General features: G+C 40.5%; 1 protein-coding gene across 2 annotated transcripts in view; it reads right to left on the bottom strand.

The window, feature by feature from the left end:
- POLR3B (RNA polymerase III subunit B) overlaps window positions 1–25,532 on the bottom strand; it is a 123,782-nt gene extending 98,250 nt beyond the window's left edge. The window contains exons 1-10 of one of the 2 annotated variants that reach the window (XM_070370221.1): window positions 25,313–25,470; window positions 21,692–21,724; window positions 20,403–20,494; window positions 19,447–19,503; window positions 19,298–19,362; window positions 13,283–13,358; window positions 11,355–11,455; window positions 10,004–10,095; window positions 7,914–8,031; window positions 6,320–6,428 (exon numbers count right to left, since the gene is read on the bottom strand). In XM_070370221.1, the coding sequence (XP_070226322.1) occupies window positions 6,320–6,428; window positions 7,914–8,031; window positions 10,004–10,095; window positions 11,355–11,455; window positions 13,283–13,358; window positions 19,298–19,362; window positions 19,447–19,503; window positions 20,403–20,494; window positions 21,692–21,719 (738 nt within the window). In that variant the 5' untranslated portion in view covers window positions 21,720–21,724; window positions 25,313–25,470. Of the gene's footprint in view, window positions 1–6,319; window positions 6,429–7,913; window positions 8,032–10,003; window positions 10,096–11,354; window positions 11,456–13,282; window positions 13,359–19,297; window positions 19,363–19,446; window positions 19,504–20,402; window positions 20,495–21,691; window positions 21,725–25,312 lie in introns of both variants that reach the window. The other variant, XM_005893684.3, reaches the window with a different exon arrangement.
- Between the last annotated feature and the right edge of the window lie 550 nt (window positions 25,533–26,082).

A 26,082-nucleotide genomic window follows, 5' to 3' on the forward strand; every position in this document is an offset into this window, starting at 1 on the left:
TCCACCACTCTACATTTGAATTTTAATAGTCTGTATCATACAAATTCAATTTGGATATCTTAGGATCATATGTAAGCTTACTGAAAGTTTCGAAGCTTGCTAGGACAGTTGCTGTTGTTCAGTAGCTCAGCTGTAGTTCAGCCGACTCTTTGCGACCCCATGGACTGCAACACACCAAGCTTCCCTGTCCTTCACTATCTACCAGAGTTTGCTCAAACTCAGTCGTGATGCCATCCAACCATCTCATCCTCTGTCGTCCCCTTCTCCTCCCACCTTCAATCTTTCCCAGCATCAGAGTCTTTTCCAATGAGTCAGCTCTTTGCATCAGGTGGCCGAAGTATTGAAGCTTCAGCTTCAGCATCAGTCCTTCCAATGAATATTCAGGACTGATTTCCTTTAGGATTGACTGGTTTGATCTCCTTGCAGTTCAACAGACTCTCAAGTGTCTTCTCCAGCACCACAATTTGAAAGCATCAATTCTTTGGTGCTCAGCCTTCTTTATGGTCCAACTCTCACATCCATACACGACTACTGGAAAAATCATAGCTTGGACCATACAGACCTTTGTCAGCAAAGTAATGTCTCTGCTTTTTAATATGCTGTCTAGGTTTGTCATAGTTTTTCTTCCAAGGAGCAAATGTCTTAATTTTGTGGCTGCAGTCACCATCCACAGTGATTATGGAGCCCAAGAAAAGAAAATCTGTCACTGTTTCCACTTCTTCCCCATCTATTTGCCATGAAGTGATGGGACTGGATGCCATGATCTTAGTTTTTTGAATGCTGAGTTTTAAGCCAGCTTTTTTACTCTCCTCTTTCACTCTCATCAAGATGCACCTCTGCTTAGGTGTGGGCTAAACTTAATGACTCACTTCTATAGATAAAAGGTAGGAACCACGGTATGACTCTGGAGTCTTGCTGGCTCCTCTGGGGACCAGTGGCCATGTCATGGAGATACTCCAGCTCCCATGGAAGGAAGGGCCAACAGTGAGGAACCAGGTCTCTTACCCTGAGGGTCAGCCACCTCCAGCTCCAATCCATTCTTCAGATGACTGAGGCCTTAGCTGACATGAATGAAAGGTTTTCACGGCTTCGACTCATGAAAGACCCTGAGCCAGGACTACTCAGTCTAGCAGGGCCCAAACCCCTGACCAACAGAGACTCTGTTGTGATTTGTTACTCAGCACAGATAACTAATAAACCAACTTTGGGAGTTAAATCCACTAAACTTAATATTTTAAGCATACAACTTGTTTTGAAAAATTTTTTTGTTTCATGAACAAAATGAAGAAGTTTTCAGGATACAAATCTTTTTTTTATATGTTAATTTTCACGTCAGTTTTCATGTCTTTTTTATCTCTGATACAATGCATTTATTCAAATGGACACTAGACAGCAACTCTAAACACGACACAAATTCATTAAAACACAGTCTTCCTGGGACTTCCCTAGTGGTCCAGTGGTTAAGAATCCACCTTTCAATGCAGGGGACAAGGGTTTGGTCCCTGGTCAGGGAACTAAGATCCCACATGCAGTGGAGCTACTAAGGCTCCATGAACTAGAGAAGCCTGTGTGCCTCCATGAAGACCTAGCACAGTCAAAAAAAGAAAAACACACAAACGTTTAGTCTTTCATGGATTAAAGAAGAGCAATCCTAAAAAATTATCAGCTCTAATTTAAAAAAAAGAACAACCCTAGATTATCCTTTAACCAAACACAGAGCTGCATTTACTCTGATGGTGATGGCATCTATCTAGTACCATCTATCCCTTGTGGTCTGCCAAGGAGCCACTCAGAAATAACAGACGACAGTTCTTCTCTGTGAAAAGCCAGTTAGAATGTAAGTTAATTTTTACCTGTCAATCTCTCAAAATAATGGGTTTCAATGGAACTAACATATTTTTACAAAAACAACACTAAGGCAATAGTTTGCAGTCATCTTTCTCTAAAATCTCGAACATAAAACTTTGTAACTAAGGAGTCTCACTTCTCAGGGAAAGCCCCAACACTAAAGAAAACAAACAAACAAAAAAAACCACTAAAGGAGATAAGATCTGTGTAGAACAGGTGCCAAACCAAGGAGGCAAAACAATACAGCAGGAAAAGACCTCGCTGAAACAAACAGAATCCTAGAGCTGAAACGGCAGATGCATTCTGGGTCAGCCCCCTTTCGTTCGGCAAGACAACACCTAAACCACATGAAGGTCCGTATGTCACCTTAATACTTTTTAGCTCAGTAATCTCCAAGCAAAAAAAGACAGTGTTCTTGATTGTCTCTTTTGGTGTTTAATAATAACGAAAGAGTCTTCCCTTGAAGCTGCCACTTCAAGTTGCCCTGATGCTGATCTAAGGAGCAAGTCTTTAATTGCACAAAACTCTCGAGCGGCCTAACATGAATCTAAACAGACTGCTTAGGCCTTCCAAATATTTTTCCGCTATGAAACAAAGATATGCCAGAGATACGTCACACAGTAAATGACACCCTATATGCAGAAGAATGATCTGTGCCAAAGCTTAGCTCTAAAAGCCCTAAACTCTTCCTATATCAGATCACTGAAACACGGGGTGATAACTCAGTCAGGTCGTCATCAATAACGCTCCAGCTCCAAAGACGGAAGTGACTTTATGACTATTTAGCCTTCAGAAGTCACAGCTACAAATAAATGACATACTGCTATGGAAACGACAGCAAAATGCCCAACCATTTTGCTCTACAGACATAATTTAGACATCTGAAAACCAGCTTTATATGGAACTCCGTACTCCAGATATCTGAAATCATTTCACCTAACGAATAAGTCAAAAGTGAAGGCTATTTAATAACCGCATGAAAAAATAGCAGAGATAATACATTCCCACGGAAGGTCACCCAGTCTGGCAATCAGCAAAAAGAACAAAAATAAGGGGACGTGCTCTTTAAAAAGTGGCAGGAAGTCTTCTCCTTGGATATCCACTCAGTGTGACTAAAAGTGTGATTTTTAGAGACAGAAAGAAGAATACTAATAAGCAAAAGAGAATGATACACAAGCTAATGGTGATACGTTGCAACATATTATGTGAAGAAGGGAAAAGGGTTAAGTTCTTAAAATATCTAACATTCAGAAGCCAGAGATTTTTCTTTAGACAGAAGTCAACCTATCATTACCAGAAGCAGTCCATGCAGATAACAAAAGAACTGCATTCACTCACTTGAACTCTAATTTTTTTCTCTTTAAAGACCAAAAATTTCAAAATTATGCAATGCCCAGCCCCCTTGATATCTGTCCTCTTTTTCCATAAAAATCTTCAGGCTGCAGATGCCGTCACAGCACAATTGCTGAATACTGAGGGGTACAAAAAATAAAAGTGGGGAAGATTCATGGGCAGGAGAACCTTTGTTGTAATTCAAGTCCATAAATAAGGCTGATCTAGGTCTTAAAAGCTTTATCCGTCATATTCAGACTCAGCATGGAGTCTGGAAACCCTGCTGCTTCTGTCACTTTTAGCCAATTGTTGGCTACAATCAACAACCATCAAGTCCTAATGACTGTCAAGGTCTGTGTTAGGGCCACACAACACAAAAAGAGAAATGATGTGATTTCTCTGGTAGCCTACTTTATTTTCCCGGGCTTCTGACGTTAAATGTGTAAAGAAGACTCACTAAAAAGAAATAGCATTGTCTTTCTATGCAGTCTACTTTGCAAAAAATATATTATCTCATTTGCTCTTCAAAGAAACTTCCCCCGCCCCCCTACTTAGGTAAAATGCTCACTTTAGATGAGTTATCCAAGACTCAGGAAGACTGGGAAATCTATCCAAGGCCACACAGACTAGTAAGTGAAGAGACTGGAAATCAACCTGGATCTGCCTGATGGTAAGACATCCAATATTCATTCTATGCTGCCTCCCAAATGGGAAGGTCTTAACTGTGGTTAATAAGCAAGTTCATTAAAGCAACTCTATAGTGAGAGACCCAAAAAAAGTGACTATGTGTGACCAATGTATTCATTTGACCTAAAAATTTTCAAATATTTATTTTAGTTAGTATACACAGCTGATTAAAATGTAATGAATACATTTAGGGGGAAAATTAAACAACGTGTAAGTGTTTTAAAAAATATATAATCCCACTCCCAGGAATTAAGTCTTACAAAATAATCAGCAATACACACAAACATGTATATATAAAGATGCCCAGCACTGTGCATAAGAGTGAAAATTTAGGGAAAAAAGACACCTACATGTCCCACTATAGGAATTTGCTTAAATAGATATTATATACATGAATTCCATAGAATACCTAGTAAAAATAATGATGTGGATTTTATTTATAGATGAGGAAAGTTACTCAAAATTCATTGCTAACTGAAAAAAGTAAAATAAAATCAATGTGTATATTTCAAAAGCAAAGGAAAAAAGGTCTTAAAAAACTTTATCCAACGTTGTTACACTTTTTAGTGACTTTCTCAATTCAATGTAAGGACTATTTTACAATCAGAAACGGAGAAGCTGGAAATCTCAACTACTGGCTGCATAAAAATGCACATTATTAAGTTACAGCCCCATTCTAGAAAGGATTTAAGTCAGCTATGAATATGTATACATTTACAACATAATATTAAATTTGACAGAAAAAACTGTCTTATCAAACTTTTGTCACCTGCTGCTGCTAAGTCGCTTCAGTCGTGTCCGACTCTGTGCGACCCCACAGACAGCAGCCCACCAGGGTCCGCCATTCCTGGGATCCTCCAGGCAAGAACACTGGAGTGGGTTGCCATTTCCTTCTCCAATACATGCAAGTGAAAAGTGAAAGTGAAGTCGCCTAGTATTTAGAAGTGTTCTGGTTTTAATGCATGCATGTGTCTAATGACCCATTTTCCATATGAGTGACATAACAGTATCTGCATTATAATTAATTTATAATTTCTGGTCTAGGGAAAGCAGTCCTACACATCTTTATAAAGCTCTGAAATTGCCCATAAAAGTCCTTCTCGTGCATGGTAACATACTGCCCTCTGCTGGAGATGTAATTTCACATAGGTAAAATTTATCCACTAAACCTCACTCTGTACACAAGATACTGCGTTGGGCAATGTGGGATTCCCTTCAAGTAAAGACAGAATTACTTTGTCTTTTACAAAAATTATAATTACAAATAACATAAACTTCAAAGAAAGGCAATAAGAAGTAAATTTAAAAATTCACAGCGGACATGAGTTTGAGCAAGCTCCAGGAGATGGTGCCGGACAGGGAAGCCTGCCGTGCTGCATCCATAGGGTTGCAGAGTTGGACACAATTGAGTGACTGAACAGTAAATACCACTTAAACATTATTTCTACAGGAAAATGTCTTTTGGGTTCTAAGTCAACAATTCACAAAGAAGATTTTAAAAATCAGATTTAGCTTAAAGATTCATTATCTATGAAAAAATTCACAGGGATCCCAAAGTCCATAAAAAAGAACAAAAGACTCAGATCATCCTCTGTGACCTAGAAAATTACACTTCTAGAAACTTAGCCTGCAGATATCCTTGCCCTGTATAAAATATTACAGCAGCTTTGAAATAGCAAGAGCTGTGTGTCCACTGATGAGACAATAGTTAAATAAATTACGGTACACCTATAAATGGAACCATTAAAAAAAAAAACAGTAACTGTATATGAACTAATAAAACTCTATCTTCAAGATGTAAGTTACAAAAAAGAAAACAAGCTAAGTGCAAAATAGGGTGCAGTTTATGTAAGTGCAAGTGAAAGAAAGTGAAATCGCTCACTCGTGTCCAACTCTTTGTAACCCCGTGGAACTGTAGCCTACCAGGCTCCTCTGTCCATGGGATTTTCCAGGCAAGAGTACTGGAGTGGGTTGCCATTTCCTTCTCCAATGTAAGTGAAAAACAAAACATAAAAGAAACCTACAACATACTCAGGTGCTGTACACGCACAGACTAGCTCTAGAGGGACGCACCAGAAACCAGTGTTGCTGGGCAGGACAACCACGTTTTTAGGTCCAGGTGGGGGAGAAGCCTACTCATCACTATTCACCCTTTTGTATCTTTGGAATTCCTTATGGTGTTTCCATTTTAAAGAATAGATCACTACTTTTAAAAATACCTGAACCCCAGCCTCACTAGCTTTCAATTTATATTACACGCCTGACAATTTCTCTATGTCACAAATCTTTACATTCCTAGAACTCCTTGTGCTCAATTTTCTACCTATATATGAAAATAAACCATAAAAAATTTATAATTTTCAGAAGATATTTGCAGGCTCAATTTTTCTAACCTATATATAAAAGTATAAAATAATTCTTTATAATTTTCAAACGATACTTGCAGACTCACCTTAAATATGATGACAATGGGTATATCTTCTGACAAAGTATTATGTCTCAAATAAAACCGTCCTTGTTTCACAGCCATATTGGTTCTGCTTTTTTTCTCATGAGTAGAGCTGTAAGAAAACACAGTTGGTTAAACTACATCCCACCTAGTTTCAAACTAGTAACATGCAAAAGCAATAACTACCAATCAGTAAGATTCCAGTGATCAGCAACGATCAGTAAGGTCCTTCTAAACAGGTACCTTTTAAAGACACACAAGTCCTCTCCAGCCTCTTCTGCCACTTCCACAAACACTTTAGAACACTAGAATTGTTTCTTTAGCTGTGAGATTATGACAGAAGTTCTGTGGGTGAATAAGCAACAATCACCAATTCATTTTAACCTCCTTCACTTTGATTCTACCTGAACTGCTTTGTTCTAATATGGGATATATTTCTGATCAATTTTATATGTTTGAAAAGAAAAACTTTAAAATGAGCCTACCCCACAATGGGAAAACCACAAGGAAATGAATGAACACCATGAATTTTTAAAATAAGAATCCAATAAAACATCCTACAGTTTTGGTATACAGTGAAGCCAAAAGAAACTAAGGAATCTCCTATTCATAGCTCAGTTAGCTGAAACTTTCCTGATGGATCTAAAAATATTTCCCAGCTTTCATCCACCACAATAATAACACACACTGATCACCTATTACATACTGTGCACTGTTATTCACTCTATGAACATTAGCTCTAATCTCCTACATACTAACACTTATTTTGCAGTGTTGTCCCTAAATCATGTATGAAAGAAACCAAGGCTTAGAGAAGTTAAATATTGTAACTTCGCCCCCAAGTGCCTCATGGCTAGTAAACAACTGTGGGATTCAAATCCTGATTGCCCTGGCTTCAAAAGCTGCATACAACAGGAAGATGTGGGTTGCAGAATTATTACATCTTGATCCAAATGCTGGCTTCCTCTACTGGTCAATGTCACGCTGCGAGCAAGGCCTGTTACTCACCTAAAAATAACAGCACTTATGTTGGAGGGCAGAGGTGACAAATATATATAACGCACCTAATACACGCTCTGGCTCCTACTAACTGCTCAACAAATGCGCACTACTGTTAGCTGCCTCTTCACCAGAAAGAAAAATTCAGAAACTCTAAGCTGAGCAGTTCATTATAAGTCATCAGAAGAGAAAGTCTATTCCATACTGACATCTTAACCATGCCACGTATTTTTTATTCCCAGAACTGTTTGTTAACTTTTTTTAAAAGTTCCTTTAATGCTTTAATGTTCCTTTAATGTGTATAAGTCACTCAGTGTCCAACTCTTTGCGACCCTATGGACTGGAGCCAAGTTGAACTTGGATAAAATAACTAATGGCCTTTTGAACAATGTCTCACACTTTTCATCACCAAAAATTTTAAATCAGTACTCTCTGACACAGATGTACACAATCAACTGAATGCTAAATAGTTTAGTTTAAATATCACACTCCCTGTTATAGAAGAGAAATAAGGGGCTACTTCTGTATTCAGTGATCGCCATCTGACACCAATGGGATGATCAATATTTCGTAAGAACACCAACTCTGCCATCCATACCTGGTAACTGAAGCACCCACAGTCCCTTTTCTGTCGGCCTCCACAATGATCCTGTTCTTAGACAGTTGCTCTTGGATAAGAATAACTTTTTCTACTCCTTTAACGATGAAGTAGCCCCCTGCCAGAGGGAAACAAGAAAAGCATCACCAGCCATTCTTCCAACAGCATGACTGAGCAATGGCAGCGAGCTCCTAGTCTTTCTATTGGGTTGGCCAAAAGGTTAATTTGTATTTTTCTATAACATCTTACAGGAAAATCCAAATGAACTTATCAGCCAACTCAACACCATGACCTTATGGTGCTGAGAGATAGTAGTCCAGTCGTGTCTGACTCTTTGCGACCCCATGGACTGTAGCCTGTCAGGCTCCTCTGTCCATGGAATTCTCCAGACAAGAATACTGGAGTAGGCTGCCATTTCCTTAATTTAAAGGGGTTTGTCAATATTGTTATACAAATTGTTAACAGTCTTAGCACATGATTTAAACAAATGAGCCACAAGATAAATTTCTGGAGGACAAGGAATGCATCTTATTGGTCTATGGATCATCAGGACTTGACATATGAGAAGTGAATGAAAAAAAAAGCCAAATAAATTAGTCTTCAGATTTTATAAGCATAGAAATAACTGACAATCTTCAATATAAATTAAAATTCGCTCAAGTTTTCTAACAAATCATTGACAATGGCAGATTAAGATCAGGTTTCCAAAATATATTCTATACTTGACAAAACTCATAAAACATTGTTAAGCTTTTCTGCACACAATTCAGAATGGGATAAAGTGAGACTGTTTTACCTTCAGAATATAAGCAAAAACAAGGCAATATATTTGACTTATGGAACATCTTATTACTGCTCTAGTAAAGCCACATTCTGTGTTATCCTCTTTCCAAAACCTTCTCAGATTCTACATAAGTCGCTCAGTCGTGTCCGACTTTTTGTGACCCCATGGTCTATACAGTCCATGGAATTCTCCAGGCCAGAATATTGGAGTGGGTAGTCTTTCCCTTCTCCAGAGGATCTTCCCAACCCAGAGATCGAACCCAGGTCTCCTGCATTGCAGGCAGATTCTTTACCAGCTGAGCCACATGGGAAGCCCAAGAATACTGGAGTGGGTGGCCTACCCCCTCCCCAGTGAATCTTCCCAACCCAGGAATTGAACCAGGGTCTCCTGCATTGCAGGCAGATTCTTTACCAACTGAGCTATCAGGGATGCAATATATGCAACTATAAAGGAACTAGATTAACCATGAACTAAATCAAAGTGAAACATGAATTAAGGAATTAAAAGAACATTCTGTAAACTGCTAAGCACGAAGCTTAAAAAAAAACTGCCTAGAAATAAGTATGAAAATATAACTTAAAAAAATTTAAACAGACTCATTTTTTGCCCAGATATGGCATTCAAAACAGCCGGAAGTGAGCTACTTGTGTCTTTTCAGATGAGACAGACAAAAAACTTAGTGAGATTATTCTTGAATTTTTAAGCATACCAAAAAACACGATCGAGCAAAGAGACAGCCTGATAAACCATAGCAATAAACCAGAACATCCTGGGTGTTCATTGGAAGGACTGATGTTGAAGCTGAAACTCCAATATTTTGGCCACCTGATGCAAAGAGCTGGCTCATTTGAAAAGATCCTGATGTTGGGAAAGATTGAGAACAGGAGGAGAAGGGGACGACAGAGGATGAGATGGTTAGATGACATCACGGACTCAATTGACATGAGTTTGGGTGAACTCCAGGAGTTGGTGATGGACAGGGAGGCCTGGCATGCTGCGGTTCATGGGATCACAAAGAGTCGGACACGACTGAGCGACTGAACTGAACTGAACTGAAGTATTAAAGTTTTGAGCCTGAAATAAAAGAGGAAACAACATACCTTTAAAAATACAGACCAACAGAATAAAGTTGGAACCAAACTGCTGTATGTTTTGCATACAAAATTTTATCCTAATTCACTAAAAGAAGAAAAGCTGATCTTGTTTCTGAGAAAAAAATGCTAAATCAACAGCAAGAGTAAAACAAAAGCAAAAACAACAACAACAAAAAAAGAAGTGGAGGGGAAATCTAAGAAATCACACCTACCTGGATCTAAAGGACATTCATTTAGTTTAGCAAATTCTGCTGGTGTTTTTCCTGTAAGAACACAGTTTGAACTACGTAGCATTATGGGCATTCTGTTTAAAATAAAACAAAAAGAAAATATCATATTCAAATGGTCACTGGAAAAAAGGCTGAACAGAACACAAGCTGGCCAGTGCACACACCATTGAGGGGTCTGCATTCCTGTCAGACATGTGAGGAAAGGCAGAGGGATGGTATTGTGGGAGAGAGCTGAGCGAAACGAAGTTATGTCCTCAGGTACACTGTTTTTCTGGTACAGATACCAAAAACCCAAATCCATGGTTCCCTCCAACTTTGCAGACAAGCCTGAGTGACAGTCAACAAATGGCAGCAAGTCTTCATTCGTGGAAAACAAAGTGACTTGCCTTAGTCACGTAGAAATAGCACTATGAATCAAAGTGTAAGGAACCAGAGACTCTCAGAACTAACCAGGCAATTGGAAAAAAGAACTAAGATTTAACTGGACACAAGTATGGTCCATTTATAAGAGAGAACTTCTTCTCTTTTAACACTGATAAACAGTTGTGCTAAAACAAAGATTAATATTTTTTTTAATATCCCTATTTCTTTTTCTAAGTGAAGAATGAGGAGAATGTAGCCAAGTGAGCAACGTCTTAAGTATCTTCTATTTACCTGATAGAGGTACCAGCACAGCACATGACAGTAACATGTAGCTGGTGCATATTTGATGAACAAATGGATGTTTATTGAGCTCTTGGCTTAATAATAAACAAATGCATGTTTATTAAGTTCTTTTGAGGCAAGGGGCAACACTTGAGTGACAATTATTTGTGTCATGTTTAAAGTCCAACATCATTAGTAAACACACAATATTGTGGATCTGGCCCATTTCTACAGGAGAGTCAATACATTTCCCTAATTAGGAAAAGCAGACAGCAAAAATGCCAGCTGGTGCTATCATTTCCAAACTTGTCCTGGGCAAATAACTTCTCCCCTATATACTGCTATGAACATTCATTCTTCCAAGAAAACTCAAAATATGCAAAAATCCACCAAGAAGACTGGCCCAGGAGAGTTGAAGGAAATGCTATCTTACCTCGTGCTTCCCTAACAGCCTGCAGTTATAGGAGGAAATGGAAGCAGTTTCCTTAACTTCACAATTGAAACACAACAACGTGATGAACACTGCTCCACGTGTTTTACATACACTGACTCATCAGACCCATAAAGCAACCCGGTGAAGGAGGCTCCATTCCCCCACATTTCAGATGAGAGAACGGGGCAAGGCGTGTGTCAGCACTGCTCGGGGGTCACCTCACAGGGCCGCGATGCAGGCCGCGTCAGGCCTCACCTGCCAATGGGTAAGGCATTACGGATGATCCTCTGGCTGCCTCGGGTGTACTCGATATCCACTGTGATGGGAGCGGAGTACGTCATGTCCCGCAATCGGCACTGGAAGAGAATCACACAATCACTGCTCCTCCTCTGGGGAAAGAATGGGTCCCAACAGCCTCGAAGAGCCAATCTCAAGCAGAATAAGGTCCATGCTGGACTCTGACCCCTCCACGGTACCCAGCTGCCCCCATGCTGCCTTAAGGGAACTGGGAGTTATGACCTTACCTTCTCCATGAGGGGACAATGCCACCCACGGATCTAGACATTGCCACAGCAACCCTGCCCCTGCCAGCCCAGAAATGGGACAATAAATCCTGGACTGAGTCTCTACTCCCTGACCTGATGTTATCACCAGTCTCCTTCCACATCTCTGAAGCCGTTAGATCCTTCTTTGCAAACTGGGACCTTGGAAAGTCATCAATGTGGCTGGCCTACTCAAAACAGTTAACAACCAGTTCAGAGACTGAACACACACACATAACTGAAGTGTGTACAAACACAAACTAAAAAAATTAAACTGTATCTCCTTGTCTTCTTCAAATAAACTAAACTGTATCACAAAATTCCTTTGCAAGTGGCATGTCAGAGCACAAATCACTCAACACGTCATTCTAACAGCTTCTGAGTCACTTGCAGAAATTTTGGAATTGATGGTGCAAGCTTTACTTTTACATGGCCATGACTCACTAAGTGATGCCCTCGCCTGGGCCGTGATCGGACACAGGAAACACACCAGCATCTTCCGAAGACTTCTCTATTATATTGAAGGTCATCAGATGGCTTGTGGTCTCAAAAAGAGAATTCCTCTGAACACCAGTCATATAATTCATGATGCTGAATCCTCTCTTGGGCTTTTACTAAACCAAAGACAGATATAAACTTTTTTCTAGCCTAATTGTACCTAGGGTTTTAAAATAGTCACTTCAGTTGTGTCCAATACTTCACGACCCCAGGGACTGTAGCCCACCAGGTTCCTCTATCCATGAAATTCTCCATGCAAGAACACTGGAGTGGGTTGCCATTTCCTTCTCCAGGGGATCTTCCCAACCCAGAGATGGAAACCCAGGTCTCCCACATTGTAGGCAGATTCTCTACCATCTGAGCTACCAGTGAAGCCCTATTATTGACCAGTAAGCATTGCTTACACCATTTATTTAATTAGATCAAGCCTTCTTCAGGCCTGACAGAAAGTAGGCTGGCATGATGGTTAGTGTGGACTCTGGACTGTGTTCAAATCCTGGCTCTACCAATTAAGTTTTAAATAAACTTTCTGTATCTCAGTCATGTGAGTAACTTTAATTCCTAAAAGTATGAATATGTATTTTAGAATGGTGCTGGTACAGAGTACTATATAAATATTATCTTGTTTTCTTTTTTAATAAATCTAAGGTAATACCCATGATAGGCAGATATTCTTGGTATTAACAATCCCTTCAAATGGGAATGAAACTGGACAGGACCCCAAAACGACCTCAGGGACCCTTCTGTCCCCCTCGGATGCTCTCTGCTATCAATAGGAATAGAGTTGTATGGCAGAGCCTGCAGTACCTGCACCCCAAGTCTTACTGTGGGCCCCACGACTGCCCACCCACCTGGCTCTCCCACGCTCTCCATCTCTCCAAGAGTCAAAATCCCTCCAAGAAATCTTTGCGTCCTCTTTCTCTAACTGCAGTAACACCCATGAGTTTTCTTCAATGTCAGGAGGAATTATCATGACAGCTGCAGCCTCAGCCTTCTTGAACTACTTTGAACTCTTTGTCTTCTCCCTTTTCGGAGAATATATTTTTCCCCTATCTTTAAATCATTTTTTAAGAATATATTTTAAGGGCACTGACTCTTCCGATTAAGCCAAACAAATCCAATTAAATTATGGTTGGTAATTACCTCATGAGGGGACACTGGTCTAGTTACGTTGAAGCTTTCTTCAACATCAGGGAGCCCGACATAGATATTAAGATATCTGAAAGGCAAGTTATTCCAGAATCAATTATACTTCTTCAAAGAACATATAAACAATCAAGCTATTTTCCTTCCAAATATGAGATTACACTTTTGACAAATGTTTATCTTGCAGAGGATGGCAAACTAAAAAATTACAATTGGAGATCCTGAAGTCATAGAACACATGGTTTACAAAGGAGAGGAAATACCATCAAGCTGACTTTTTTTTTTTACAAAAAAAAGGTAAATCTCTACAAAAATACTGAAATTATCGCTTCCTAAAATGATACTTAAGGAAAAAAGCAAATGCAAGAGTATCTACAGTTTGCTACCATTCTTATAAGAAAGACAACATACAAATATTAGGAAATTTTATTCTCACAGAGTCATGATTCTGAAACTACTTTCTGTATATCCTAGGACTGAATAAACAATAAGTATAGCTCTGTATACTGAGACTTCAGTACCCAAATCTTGGTGTCTAAAACACTACTCTCCAGAAGAGGAGACTAAGGATGCTTGGAGAAATGACTGATTCCAGGCTGGAACAAGGAAATACTACATGAACCACATCTCATGGTAACAGAAAGTAAAGGAGTGCTCAAAACAGGCGCATGTTAAAAGGTCAACTCGATGGAAGCTTCCTATGGTCAAATCTGGGATTATTTGAGAAATAAAATAATGACAGTACTGGATTATGATGCAAATAATAAAATAACTATCTATGAGTTCATATTGATATAAATAAAATTATAATAGAATAGGAAAGACTAGAGATCTCCTCAACAAAATTAGAGATACCAAGGGAACACTTCAGGCAAAGATGGGCTCGATAAAGGACAGAAATGGTATGGACCTAACAGAAGCAGAAGATATTAAGAAGAGATGGCAAGAATATACAGAAGAACTGTACAAAAAGGATCTTCATGACCCAGATAATCACGATGCTGTGATCACTCACCTAGAGTCAAACATCCAGGAATGCTAAGTCAAGAGAACCTTAGGAAGTATCATTGTGAACAAAGCTAGTGGAGGTGATGGAATTCCAGTTGAGCTATTTCAAATCCTAAAAGATGATGCTGTGAAAGTGCTGCACTCAATATGCCAGCACATTTGGAAAACTCAGCAGTGGCAACAGGACTGGAAAAGGTTAGCTTTCATTCCAATCCCAAAGAAAGGCAATGCCAAAGAATGCTCAAACTACTGCACAATTGCACTCATCTCACACGCTAGTAAAGTAATGCTCAAAATTCTCCAAGCCAGGCTTCAGCAATACATGAACTGTGAATTTCCAGATGTTCAAGCTGAGAACATCCCTCTGAGAAAAGGCAGAGGAACCAGAGATCAAATTGCCAACATCCGCTGGATCATGGAAAAAGCAAGAGAGTTCCAGCAAAATGTCTACGTCTGCTTTATTGATTATGCCAAAGCCTTTGACTATGTGGATCATAATAAACTAGAAAATTCTGAAAGAGATGGGAATACCAGACCACCTGACCTGCCTCTGGAGAAACCTGTATGCAGGTCAGGAAGCAAGAGTTAGAACTGGACATGGAACAACAGACTGGTTCCAAAAAGGAAAAGGAGTACATCAAGGCTGTATATTGTCACCCTGTTTATTTAACTTCTATGCAGAATACATCATGAGAAACGCTGGGCTGAATGAAGCACAACCTGTAATCAAGATTTCCAGGAGAAATATCAATAACCTCAGATATGCAGATAACACCACACTTATGGCAGAAAGTGAAGAAGAACTAAAGAGCCTCTTGATGAAAGTCAAAGAGGAGAGTGAAAAAGCTGGCTTAAAACAACATTCAGAAAACTAAAATCATGGCAGCTGGTCCCATCAATTCAGTTCAGTTCAGTCGCTCGGTCGTGTCCAACTCTGCAACCCCATGAATCACAGCACGCCAGGCCTCCCTGTCCATCACCAACTCCCGGAGTTCACTCAAACTCATGTCCATTGAGTCGGTGATGCCATCCAGCCATCTCATCCTCTGTCGTTCCCTTCTCCTCCTACCCCAATCCCTCCCAGCATCAGGGTCTCTTCCAATGAGTCAGCTCTTCGCATGAGGTGGCCAAAGTATTGGAGTTTCAGCTTTAGCATCATTCCTTCCAAAGAAATCCCAGGGCTGATCTCCTTCAGAATGGACTGGTTGGATCTCCTTGCAGTCCAAGGGACTCTCAAGAGTCTTCTCCAACACCACAGCTCAAAACCATCAATTCTTCGGCGCTCAGCCTTCTTCACAGTCCAACTCTCACATCCATATATGACCACTGGAAAAACCAGTCTTGACTACACGGACCTTTGTTGGCAAAGTAATGTCTTTGCTTTTTAATATGCTATCTAGGTTGGTCATAACTTTGCTTCCAAGGAGTAAGCGTCTTTTAATTTCATGGCTGCAATCACCATCCGCAGTAATTTTGGAGCCCAAAAAAATAAAGTCTGACACTGTTTCCACTCTTTCCCCATCTATTTCCCATGAAGTGATGGGACCAGATGCCATGATCTTCGTTTTCTGAATGTTGAGCTTTAAGCCAACTTTTTCACTCTCCTCTTTCAGTTTCGTCAAGAGGCTCTTCAGTTCCTCTTCACTTTCTGCCCTAAGGGTGGTGTCATCTGCATATCTGAGGTTATTATTTCTCCCGGAAATCTTGATTCCAGCTATGCTTCTTCCAGCCGAGCGTTTCTCATGATGTACTCTGCATAGAAGTTAAATAAACAGGGTGACAATATACAGCCTTGATGTACTCCTTTTCCTTTTTGGAACCAGTCTGTTGTTCCATGTCCAGTTCTAACTCTTGCTTCCTGACCTGCATACAGGTTTCTCCAGAGGCAGGTCAGGTGGTCTGGTATTCCCATCTCTTTCAGAATTTTCTAGTTTATTATGATCCACACTGTCAAAGGCTTTGGCATAGTCAATAAAGCAGATGTAGACGTTTTGCTGGAACTCTCTTGCTTTTTCCATGATCCAGCAGATGTTGGCAATTTGATCTCTGGTTCCTCAGCCTTTTCTAAAACCAGCTTGAACATCTGGAGGTTCACGGTTCATGTATTGCTGAAGCCTGGCTTGGAGAATTTTGAGCATAACTTTACTAGCGTGTGAGATGAGTGCAATTGTGCAGTAGTTTGAGCATTCTTTGGCATTGCCTTTCTTTGGGATTGGAATGAAAGCTGACCTTTTCCAGTCCTGTTGCCACTGCTGAGTTTTCCAAATGTGCTGGCATATTGAGTGCAGCACTTTCACAGCATCATCTTTTAGGATTTGAAATAGCTCAACTGGAATTCCATCACCTCCACTAGCTTTGTTCCTAGTGATGCTTTCTAAGGCCCACTTGACTTCACATTCCAGGATATCTGGCTCTAGGTGAGTGATCCTGCACAGCATCGTGATTATCTGGGTCATGAAGATCCTTTCTGTACAGTTCTGTGTATTCTTGCCATCTCTTCTTAATATCTTCTGCTTCTGTTAGGTCCATACCATTTCTGTCCTTTATCAAGCCCATCTTTGCCTGAAGTGTTCCCTTAGTACCTCTAATTTTCATGAAGAGTTCTCTAGTCTTTCCCATTCTGTTGTTTTCCTTTATTTCTTTGCATTAATCGCTGAGGAAGGCTTTCTTACCTCTCCTCGCTATTCTTTGGAACTCTGCATTCAGATGCTTATATCTTTCCTTTTCTCCTTTGCTTTTCGCTTCTCTTCTTTTCACAGCTATTTGTAAGGCCTCCCAGACAGCCATTTTGCTTTTTTGCATTTCTTTTCCATGGGGATGGTCTTGATCCCTGTCTCCTGTACAATGTCATAAACTTCCGTCCATAGTTCATCAGGCACTCTATCTATCAGGTCTAGTCCCTTAAATCCATTTCTCACTTCCACTGTATAATCATAAGGGTCATACCTGAATGGTCTAGTGGTTTTCCCTACTTTCTTCAATTTAAGTCTGAATTTGACAATAAGGAGTTCATGATCTGAGCCACAGTCAGCTCCCGGTCTTGTTTTTGCTGACTGTATAGAGCTTCTCCAACTTTGGCTGCAAAGAATATAATCAATCTGATTTTGGTGTTGACCATCTGGTGATGTCCATGTGTAGAGTCTTCTCTTGTGTTGTTGGAAGACAGTGTTTGCTATGACCAGTGCGTTCTCTTGGCAAAACTCTATTAGCCTTTGCCCTGCTTCATTCCATACTCCAAGGCCAAATTTGCCTGTTACTCCAGGTGTTTCTTGACTTCCTACTTTTGCATTCCAGTCCCCTATAATGTAAAGGACAACTTTTTTGGGTGTTAGTTCTAAAAGGTCTGGTCCCATCACTTAATGACAAATAGATGGGAGAGCAATGGAACCAGTGACAGATTTTATCTTTTTGGGCTTCAAAATCACTGCAGATGGGGACTACAGCCATAAAATTAAAAGACGCTTGCTCCTTGGAAGAAAAGTTATAACCAACCTAGACAGCTTATTAAAAAGCAGAGACATTACTTTGCCAACAAAGGCCTGTCTAGTCAAAGCTATGGTTTCTCCAGTAGTCATGTGGTGTTGGAGAAGACTCTTGAGAGTCCCTTGGAGTGCAAGGAGGTTCAACCAGTCCATTCTAAAGGAAATCAGGTCCTGACTATACACTAGAAGGACTGATGCTGAAGCTGAAACTCCAATACTTTGGCCACCTGATGTGAAGAACTGACTCATTTGAAAAGACCCTGATGCTAGGAAAGATTGAAGGCGGGAGGAGAAGGGGACAGTAGAGGATGAGATGGTTAGATGGCCTCACTGACTCAATGGACAACAGTTTGAGTAAACTCCGGGAGCTGGTGATGGACAGGGAGGCCTGGCGTGCTGCAGTCCATGGGGTTGCAAAGAGTCAGACATGACAGCGACTGAACTGAACTAAACTGAAGTGAATAGAAAGAAACTGAGGGGAAGAAAAAAGCTCTTCTCACAGTAGAAATCTTACATTAATGTAAAAGGAATGACAGAAAAATATACTGGCCACTAGATAAACACCAAAGTAATTACTTTTTTTTTTAATTTAATTTTATTTTTTAACAAAGTAATTACTTTTAAAGGTAAAAATCACCAATGCATGCTAAAGTAGTGGGTAACATGGTATGACAAATAAGACACTTGCAGTCTCAAAGGATCACCCTGTAAGACCGCGACTGATTACTAAAGGAAAGACAGTAACTTTACTGTGGAGAAACCTGGAAGATCCACCTTAACCAAATGAACAAAGTTAAAATCACCAAGAATAAAACAGACTGACACCTATACCACCTGATATGGTGCAGTGAGAGCAACACAAAGCATCACTTCTGAGGCCAAAAAGGCATAAACCAATGTAGCCATGAGCAAAACACACACACACCCAAATTGAGGACCTTTCACAACACAACTGACCAGAATCCTTCAAAAGTGTCAAGGTCAAAAACATGTCAAGGTCACGTGAAAGACCAAGACTAAGAGAACTTGAGGAACTGCCACAGGTTGGAGAAGACAAAGGAGACCTATGCCACCTGGACCTAATGCAGGTCCTGGATTGAATCCTGGACCAGATAAAGGACATTTGTGGGAAACCTAAGATTAGTTCACAGTATAGTATCAGTGCTGAATTCCCAGTGTGGCTAATTGTGCTATGACTACATAAGATGTTAACATCAGCATAAATTGGGTGAAGGGTAACATGGGAACTCTGTCTTATTTTTGTAATTCTTTAAGTCTAAAATTGTTTTTAAGAAAGGCTTAAACCTAAGTTTCAGTAACTTTTCACTCATAACTACTTGTTATCATTAGCTTACCAATTAAAAATTGAACATTTGATAATTATCTTCCTATTCAAAACAAAAAAGGAGAATTAAAAGAATTTTGATAGCAACTACAATCACCATTAAAAAAAAAGTCAGATAAACACACAAAAATGTTAAACATGATCAAAATAGCAAACTAAGAGTAGTCGGTTCCTTACTTTAAGTACCACATGGGGTCAGCATCACTAGTAACCTTTTCATTGGCTTTCATTATTTTCTTTATCTGCAATGGAAAGAGTAACATGAGGAAAGACTCTAGCTTCCAGTTCATTCGTAATCATATCCTTTCCCAAGATCCGATGCTTACCTCTACATTAATGAAATAGTTAAAGGAATCTATATGCTGTTTCACAAGACCTTTCACCTAAATGAATAAAAAATAAAAGCAGGTTAGCAACAAAATAGCAGATTACACGAGATTACCTGATCTATAAATTTTTCCCAAAACCAAAGTGACCACAAAAAGTCCATAAATTTTACTTAGCAAAACTTTTCTATTTTCATGTCCTCATTCCATTTCTCCTCCATCTTACTAGAACACCCTCAAACTTTCCTCCCTGAAAAACAACCTGATGTTTAGAATTCAAGATATATACCTAATGACTCCCGAGGCAAGAAAAAAAAAAAATCCAAGAAAAAAATATAGCAATCAAGCATCATCTCTCCAACCCTCAAACAATGCCTCTTTTCTTTTTTTCTTGCTCCTATGTAAGCGATTTTATGATTTCCCCGTATCTGGTTTTTCATATCACTTTTAGAAGAATGAGGGGGAAAAATAAGAATCTCTATTAAGGAAACCAAAAATAAATGCATTTAAAATTGAAAGCAAGGTGAATCCTAGGGATCTATGAACAGATCAGCTCCAGTGACTGCCTTTCATCTCAAAAGTCAGTACAGCTACACAGACAGTGCTGTGTGCTGCTATGAAGAACCCTGAAATGCTAAACACAGACTCCAAAGTCTTAAGATTGAAAAGGACTGTAACGTGTTCAACTTTTTACATTAATGTTCAAACACAATTAGTTCAACACTTTTAAAATACACCCAACAGAAAGCATCACAGGGCCTCTGCTTCAATTACACCTCTTTTGAGGGATCTCACTGGCTTACTAAGCAGCTATCCCATTTTGAAATAGTCCAGATTGTCGGGGGGAAAATTCACTCTTATAATGATCTGTAGTCTAACACTCCGCAGTTCCCCGGCTATGGGCTTAATGTCTTTTCTGGAGAAAATGTCTTCTCCACCACAGTCCATTTAGTTACCGTATCTCTTTTACGTCCTCTCTCCCAGGCTGAAGAGGCTCTTCCACTATTTCTCACAGACATGCTTTCCAGACTCTTCAGCAGCTCATGGACTGTAAAAACGGGTAAGAAATCTGGCCTTGACAATTCCCAACCTTATATGCCAGCATGCTCCCTTCTGCCAATAATACAGAACTAAGATGGAAAAAACTTGACTCATTTTTCAACCCTCTATTCTTTCACTGAGCATAATGCTTCAAGATTCATCCACATTGTATTGGCACTTTCTACTGCCAAAAACATTGCATTGTATGGATATATCATATTTCATTTAGCCATCCATCAGTTGGTATTCGAGTTGTTTCTATTTTTGGCTATTATAAATAATGCTGCTATGAACATCTGTGTACAAGGTTTTGCATGGACATATGTTTTTGTTCCTCTTGAGTAAATGCCTAGGAGTAGAATTGCAGGATCATACAGTAACTATATGTTCAACCATCTGATGAACTGCCAGGCTGTTTTCCAAAGCGGCTGCATCTCCATCAGTAGAGTGTGAGGCTTCCAATTGCTCCGCATCCCCATCAACACTTGTTATTGTCTTTCTTTCTTGACTATAGCCATCCTACTGGGTGTCAAGTGGTCTCTCATTGTGGAACCTGCTACTATTTAGCATAAGCTCTTTAAAACTGAAATTCAATAATAGGAACCTTATAATCTGTACTTCCTTTGTCCGAACCACTCATCCACTCCAGCCAAGCAGACTGGACTCTGTTTTCAACAGACCCTGTGGATCCTCCTCTAGAGGACCTTTATTAAGCCATGCTCCCCGCATCCTACCTTTCAGGTTAGGTAATTCCTTTCCTCTTGTTGTTGTTGTTTAGTTGCTAAGTCGTGTCTGACTCTTTTGCAACCCCATGGACTGCACTCTGCCAGGCCACTGAGCCAACTGGGAAGTCCTCCTCTCCTCTGAGGATGTGGTTTATGTCTCACCTCCTTTAGGAGGCCCTTTCTGACCACCTGTGGCATCAATCTTCTGCCAGCAGCACTTTGGTTTGTACCCTTTGGTTTGTATTATTCCTATGCCAAGTGAAAACATAAACTACTTCCTACCTCTAAAATTAGATTACAATCCCCTACCTAGTACTTTATGGACAGGGTTACTGCCTTATAATTTCTCATATTTCTAAAACTTAGAAAAGTGCACAGTTGTACAAAGTCAAAAAATGTTGGTGATAAAAATTTAATTTTAAAAAGGCTTATTTCTTGATTCTTGATTGGAAAAATAACTGTTATTAGATATTAATTACCTTTAAAAATGCTGGAAGCAGCCGCCATTTTTCCTGTGAATCAGAACAATAAAAGTATCAGAACTCTGTGTCAGTGATCACATATTTTCATGAGGTTATTTTAATGTACCAAAAGTGACTGACTTTATCACAGTAAGCAAAAGAAAGTAAGTGGAAACAAAAAGAACAATTTTTACATTGCAACCTTTTTATGGAAATCGTATATGTACTGTACATGTACATGCAAACATATACATACACACAAGCATATATAAACCACAGATTTCTTAAACAGAATATACTTTAATCTCTTTTTGATGACTCAAGATTCCAAGCACTTTTCATCTTTATTTTATTCTCATGACTCTTCCTGAGTAAGCAGGGTTTGCCAGTTTGAGAAAGGCGAAGTATTAGTAAGTTTCAGAGAGTTTGGTTTAAACCCAAAGGGAGTTCTTTCTCCCTCCTATTTTTTTCTCAACTGGCGCCTGGCCAGAGCCCAGGCTGAAGAAAGATATCACCTGGTGTTCACCTATTTAAACAGATGCAAACTGCCACGTTCAACTCTAAGGCCTGCTCTTCACACCTTCCTGGGGTTGTAAACAGCCTACCATGACACAACTCTTCATGAATGGTATCTGATCTGTTCATGGGAAATCTGACAAATGGTTAGAACTGGGTCTAAAGTAAGAAAACACAGTTTCTGAGTAAGAGCCCAAGGATCATGTAAGACCTTGTAAGAAACTGTAAAATTTTTTGACTTTGGGCAACGGAGAAGTGCTAGAAGGTTTTGAGCAAAATAGTGACAAGATGATGTGATCCATTTTAACTGGATCACTCCAGCTGCTGGGGTGAGAAAAGACAAGGTTAGAAGCAGAGGGATCATTTAGGAGTTCCCTGCAATACTCTAGGCTGATAACAATACAGGAAGTGAGAAACTGTCGCCTAGGAAAACACGATGTGAAGTCAGAGTCAACAGGACTTGACAGTAGATGAGATGCAGGAATCTGAGAAAGACGAATTGAGACTGACACCTTAGTGCTGCCATTTCTGGAGACGAGGAGGCAGGGATGCTGCCGGGGAAGCAGGTTTAGTGTGAAGGGGCGACCAGGAGTTTGGCTGGGGGCGTGTTAAGTTTGAGATATCCATTAGACATGCAGTTGGAGATGCCAAATAGACAACAAAGGAGTCTGGAACTTGGGAAGAGTGGCCTGGAGATCTAAGTCAGGGAAAGTCAGCAGACAGACGGCAGTGGAAGTCATGAAACAGGTAAGACCACCTACGGAGTGTAGATGGAGAGGAGCTCCACAAAGTGAGATCAGAAACACTCCAACACTTGGAGCAGCAGAAAGCACACTGAGCAAAGGAGATCGAGGAGTGGCCAGAGAGGGAGGTAGGCCATCTGGAAAATGGAAAAACATTTTTTAAGAAAAGGTAAGTGGGGGCAGGTGTAAATAGAAAATCTCTATACCTTCCTCTCAATTTTGCTCTGAACCTAAAACTACTCTTTAAAAAAAAGTCATCTTTTAAAAAAAAATTTTTTTTTACTTGAAGGACAATTGCTTTTACAGAATTTTATTGGTTTCTACCAAACATCAACACACACACACACAAAAGAAATGAGTCTGGCAAAACTAATCTATGATGACAGAAATCAAATGGTGGTGTAGGGCTTAGACTGAAAAGGGCACTTTCTACAATGATGAAAATGTTCTATATCCTGTATGGGGTGGTAGTTATTTGGGTATACATACCCGTAAAAACTAACGTAAATGAACACGAAGTAAGTACTTCTGCATTTTACTGGATGTAAATCTACAAAGAACGAACGACAGACCAGAACGGACTACATGAGGAGAGTAGAAAGAGCTTGAGGAGTTGGAGTGGAGAGGGGGCAAGTGAGGAGAAACAAGCTAGAGTGGCCAGATTGAGAAAAGTCTTAACAATATGGTAAAGACTAGATTTTTTTTTGCCCTGAGAGCAATGGGCAGATTCAAGAATTTTAACCAATGGAGCAATGTGAACATATCTGCATGTTTAAACTGATGGCCCTGGTGACAGAGCAGAGAATAGACTGGAATGGGACAAGTAAGAAGCCAAGGAAGTAAGAGATGACAGTGGCTGACTTGGAGAACAGTGGGAATGTCAGAATTGAGTACATTTTGTAGTTGGGGCCCTTAAGATGGGATGGTGGACTGGATGCAGAGGGTCAGGAAGAGGAACTCTTATTTTTAAATATGTTTAACGGAAATATGTTACTGGTCCCTTCATGGCTTTGCAAATTCAGAGAAGAAACAGAAATCCTGCAGCTCTCTGGAGAAGCAGTTCAGTCAACAGTTAAAGTCAGGAGCTCTGGAGTCTGACTGCTGAAATCCAAAATCCCCAACAGTCACTTAATGGCCTTCTCACACTGGGTTAGTTACTTAACTTCTCTGGGTCTTAAAAATCTTCATTGGCAAAATGGGGCAAAAATACTACTTGCTTCAGAAGATTAAATAACATAATGCTCATTAGGTTTGAACAGAGCTGGCGCATAATAAGTGCTCAGTAAATGCTGGCTTTTAAATAGCAGTTCAAGAGTTAAAAATTCAAACCAACTATACTCCAATATAAAATAAACAAACAAAAGAAGTTAAAAATCCAGTATTGCCTGATGAAAATCACCATGTACGAAGGCACTCAGAATCTAATAGACTGACTGTAATTCCTCAGAATGTAATTTGCAGAATGATTATAAAGAAATTGATTCATTGATCTTGTTAGTCATTCTCCTGTTTAACCTGTCAATAGCATCCAAGGCCTCCTTCAAATGTCTAACAAAACCTTTCATAACCAGGACCTTTATCTGTCACCTTTAATCTCTCCTCTACTTTTTCACACTCTGATACTACTGGATTTATTTTTATTTCTCAAAAATATCAGATGGCCTTGCCTCCAGGTTTCAAGTGTCTTCTTCCCGCTACGTCAATCTCTCCCTTGACTATTTCTCCATGTCCCCAACCGATGCCAACTAAAATTCTGAGCCCCAGAGAAGTTATATGTACCTTTCCAGAAAATAAAATTATATCAACAGCTGAACTTCATCAGGCAGCTCAGAGTAGGACAGTTATCCTTAACTTCTCAGAAGCTGATGAAAGCTACAGGGGTACTCCCCGAGAAAACACTTAAAATTTGGAGTAAATTTTCTGGGCACTTAAAATACTCTTGCAATCCCAACTTGAGTTCCCGGCGAAAAGGAGAAATTACTAGCCTGGGATTCAGAAGATTTGGTTTTAACACCACAGCCAGCGGTGGGAGCCTAAGCTCCCTGGACCTTGCTTTATAAGAAAGCAAGCAATACGTCCCCCAAGGTGGGTAAGAGTCAGTCCTCCCCTGACAACACACGTACACTAGAATGGGTTCAACCCCGGAGCCGTGGGCGGGGCTGCTAGGCCAGCGTGGCGCCTGCCAGCTCCCCCAGCTCAACCACTGCACGTGGGTCCAGCAGCCGGCTAGGGAGTGAACCCGCTGAGCCCTGAGCCAGCGCTGAGTCCTGAGCATGCGCGGAAGACGCGGCCCGCCCCTCTCCACGGCCAGGACTCTCGGGGCAACGCCTCTCGGGGACGCATCACGGCCCCTTCCGCTCACCATTTGCCCTGCACTCACCTCTACAGTTGGGATCGGCGCAGCCAGCTGCTCCGGGGTCAGGTTCCCAAACTCTTCCGCAAGCAGGTCCATGCTACTCACGATGAAACAGGCACTAAGCAGAATACTCACGTGCGCCTCCCTTGCGTCAAGGTATCCGCTGTACCGGTGGAGAGCGCTGCGTGGTGTCTTAAAGGGTTCGCCGCACAACTTAATAGGAGGAAGAAAGGTTCCGCCTGCTGTCGGTCGGAACCTGCGGTTGAACCCGGATGTGGCTGAGGTGGAGCCGGGAAACTGCGCCCTCTAGTGTCCATCGGAAGTCTCGCGTGGGTAATCTGAAATCCAGGCAGGTTGTTCCTGCGATCTCAGTCAGTCCGACTCTTTAGGACCCCGTGAACTGTAGCCCGCCAGACTCCATTATCCTAGCAAGAATACTAGAAAGTGTTACTTGCTCAGTCGTGTCGACTCTTTGTGACCCTATGGACCGTAGCCCGCAAGGCTCTTCTGTCCATGGGATTTCCTAGGCTCCAGAGGATCTTCCCGGTCTCCGGCATTACAGGCAGATTCTTTACAGTCTGAGCCACCAGGGAAGCCCCAAGAATACTAGAGTAGGTTGCCATTTACTCTCCCAGGGGATCTTCCTGACCCAGGGGTGGAACCCTTGTCCCTTGCTTCTCTTGCACTGACAATTTTTTTTTTTTTAAACACTGTACTGCCTGGGAAGCCCCCAGTTATCCCATAATTGAGGCCAAAAAGCATATTGTTTTAAAAATATTTCACAGAAAAGGGTA

The sequence above is a fragment of the Bos mutus genome, chromosome 5 (assembly GCF_027580195.1).
Source record: "Bos mutus isolate GX-2022 chromosome 5, NWIPB_WYAK_1.1, whole genome shotgun sequence".
Classification (NCBI taxonomy): Eukaryota; Metazoa; Chordata; class Mammalia; order Artiodactyla; family Bovidae; genus Bos; species Bos mutus.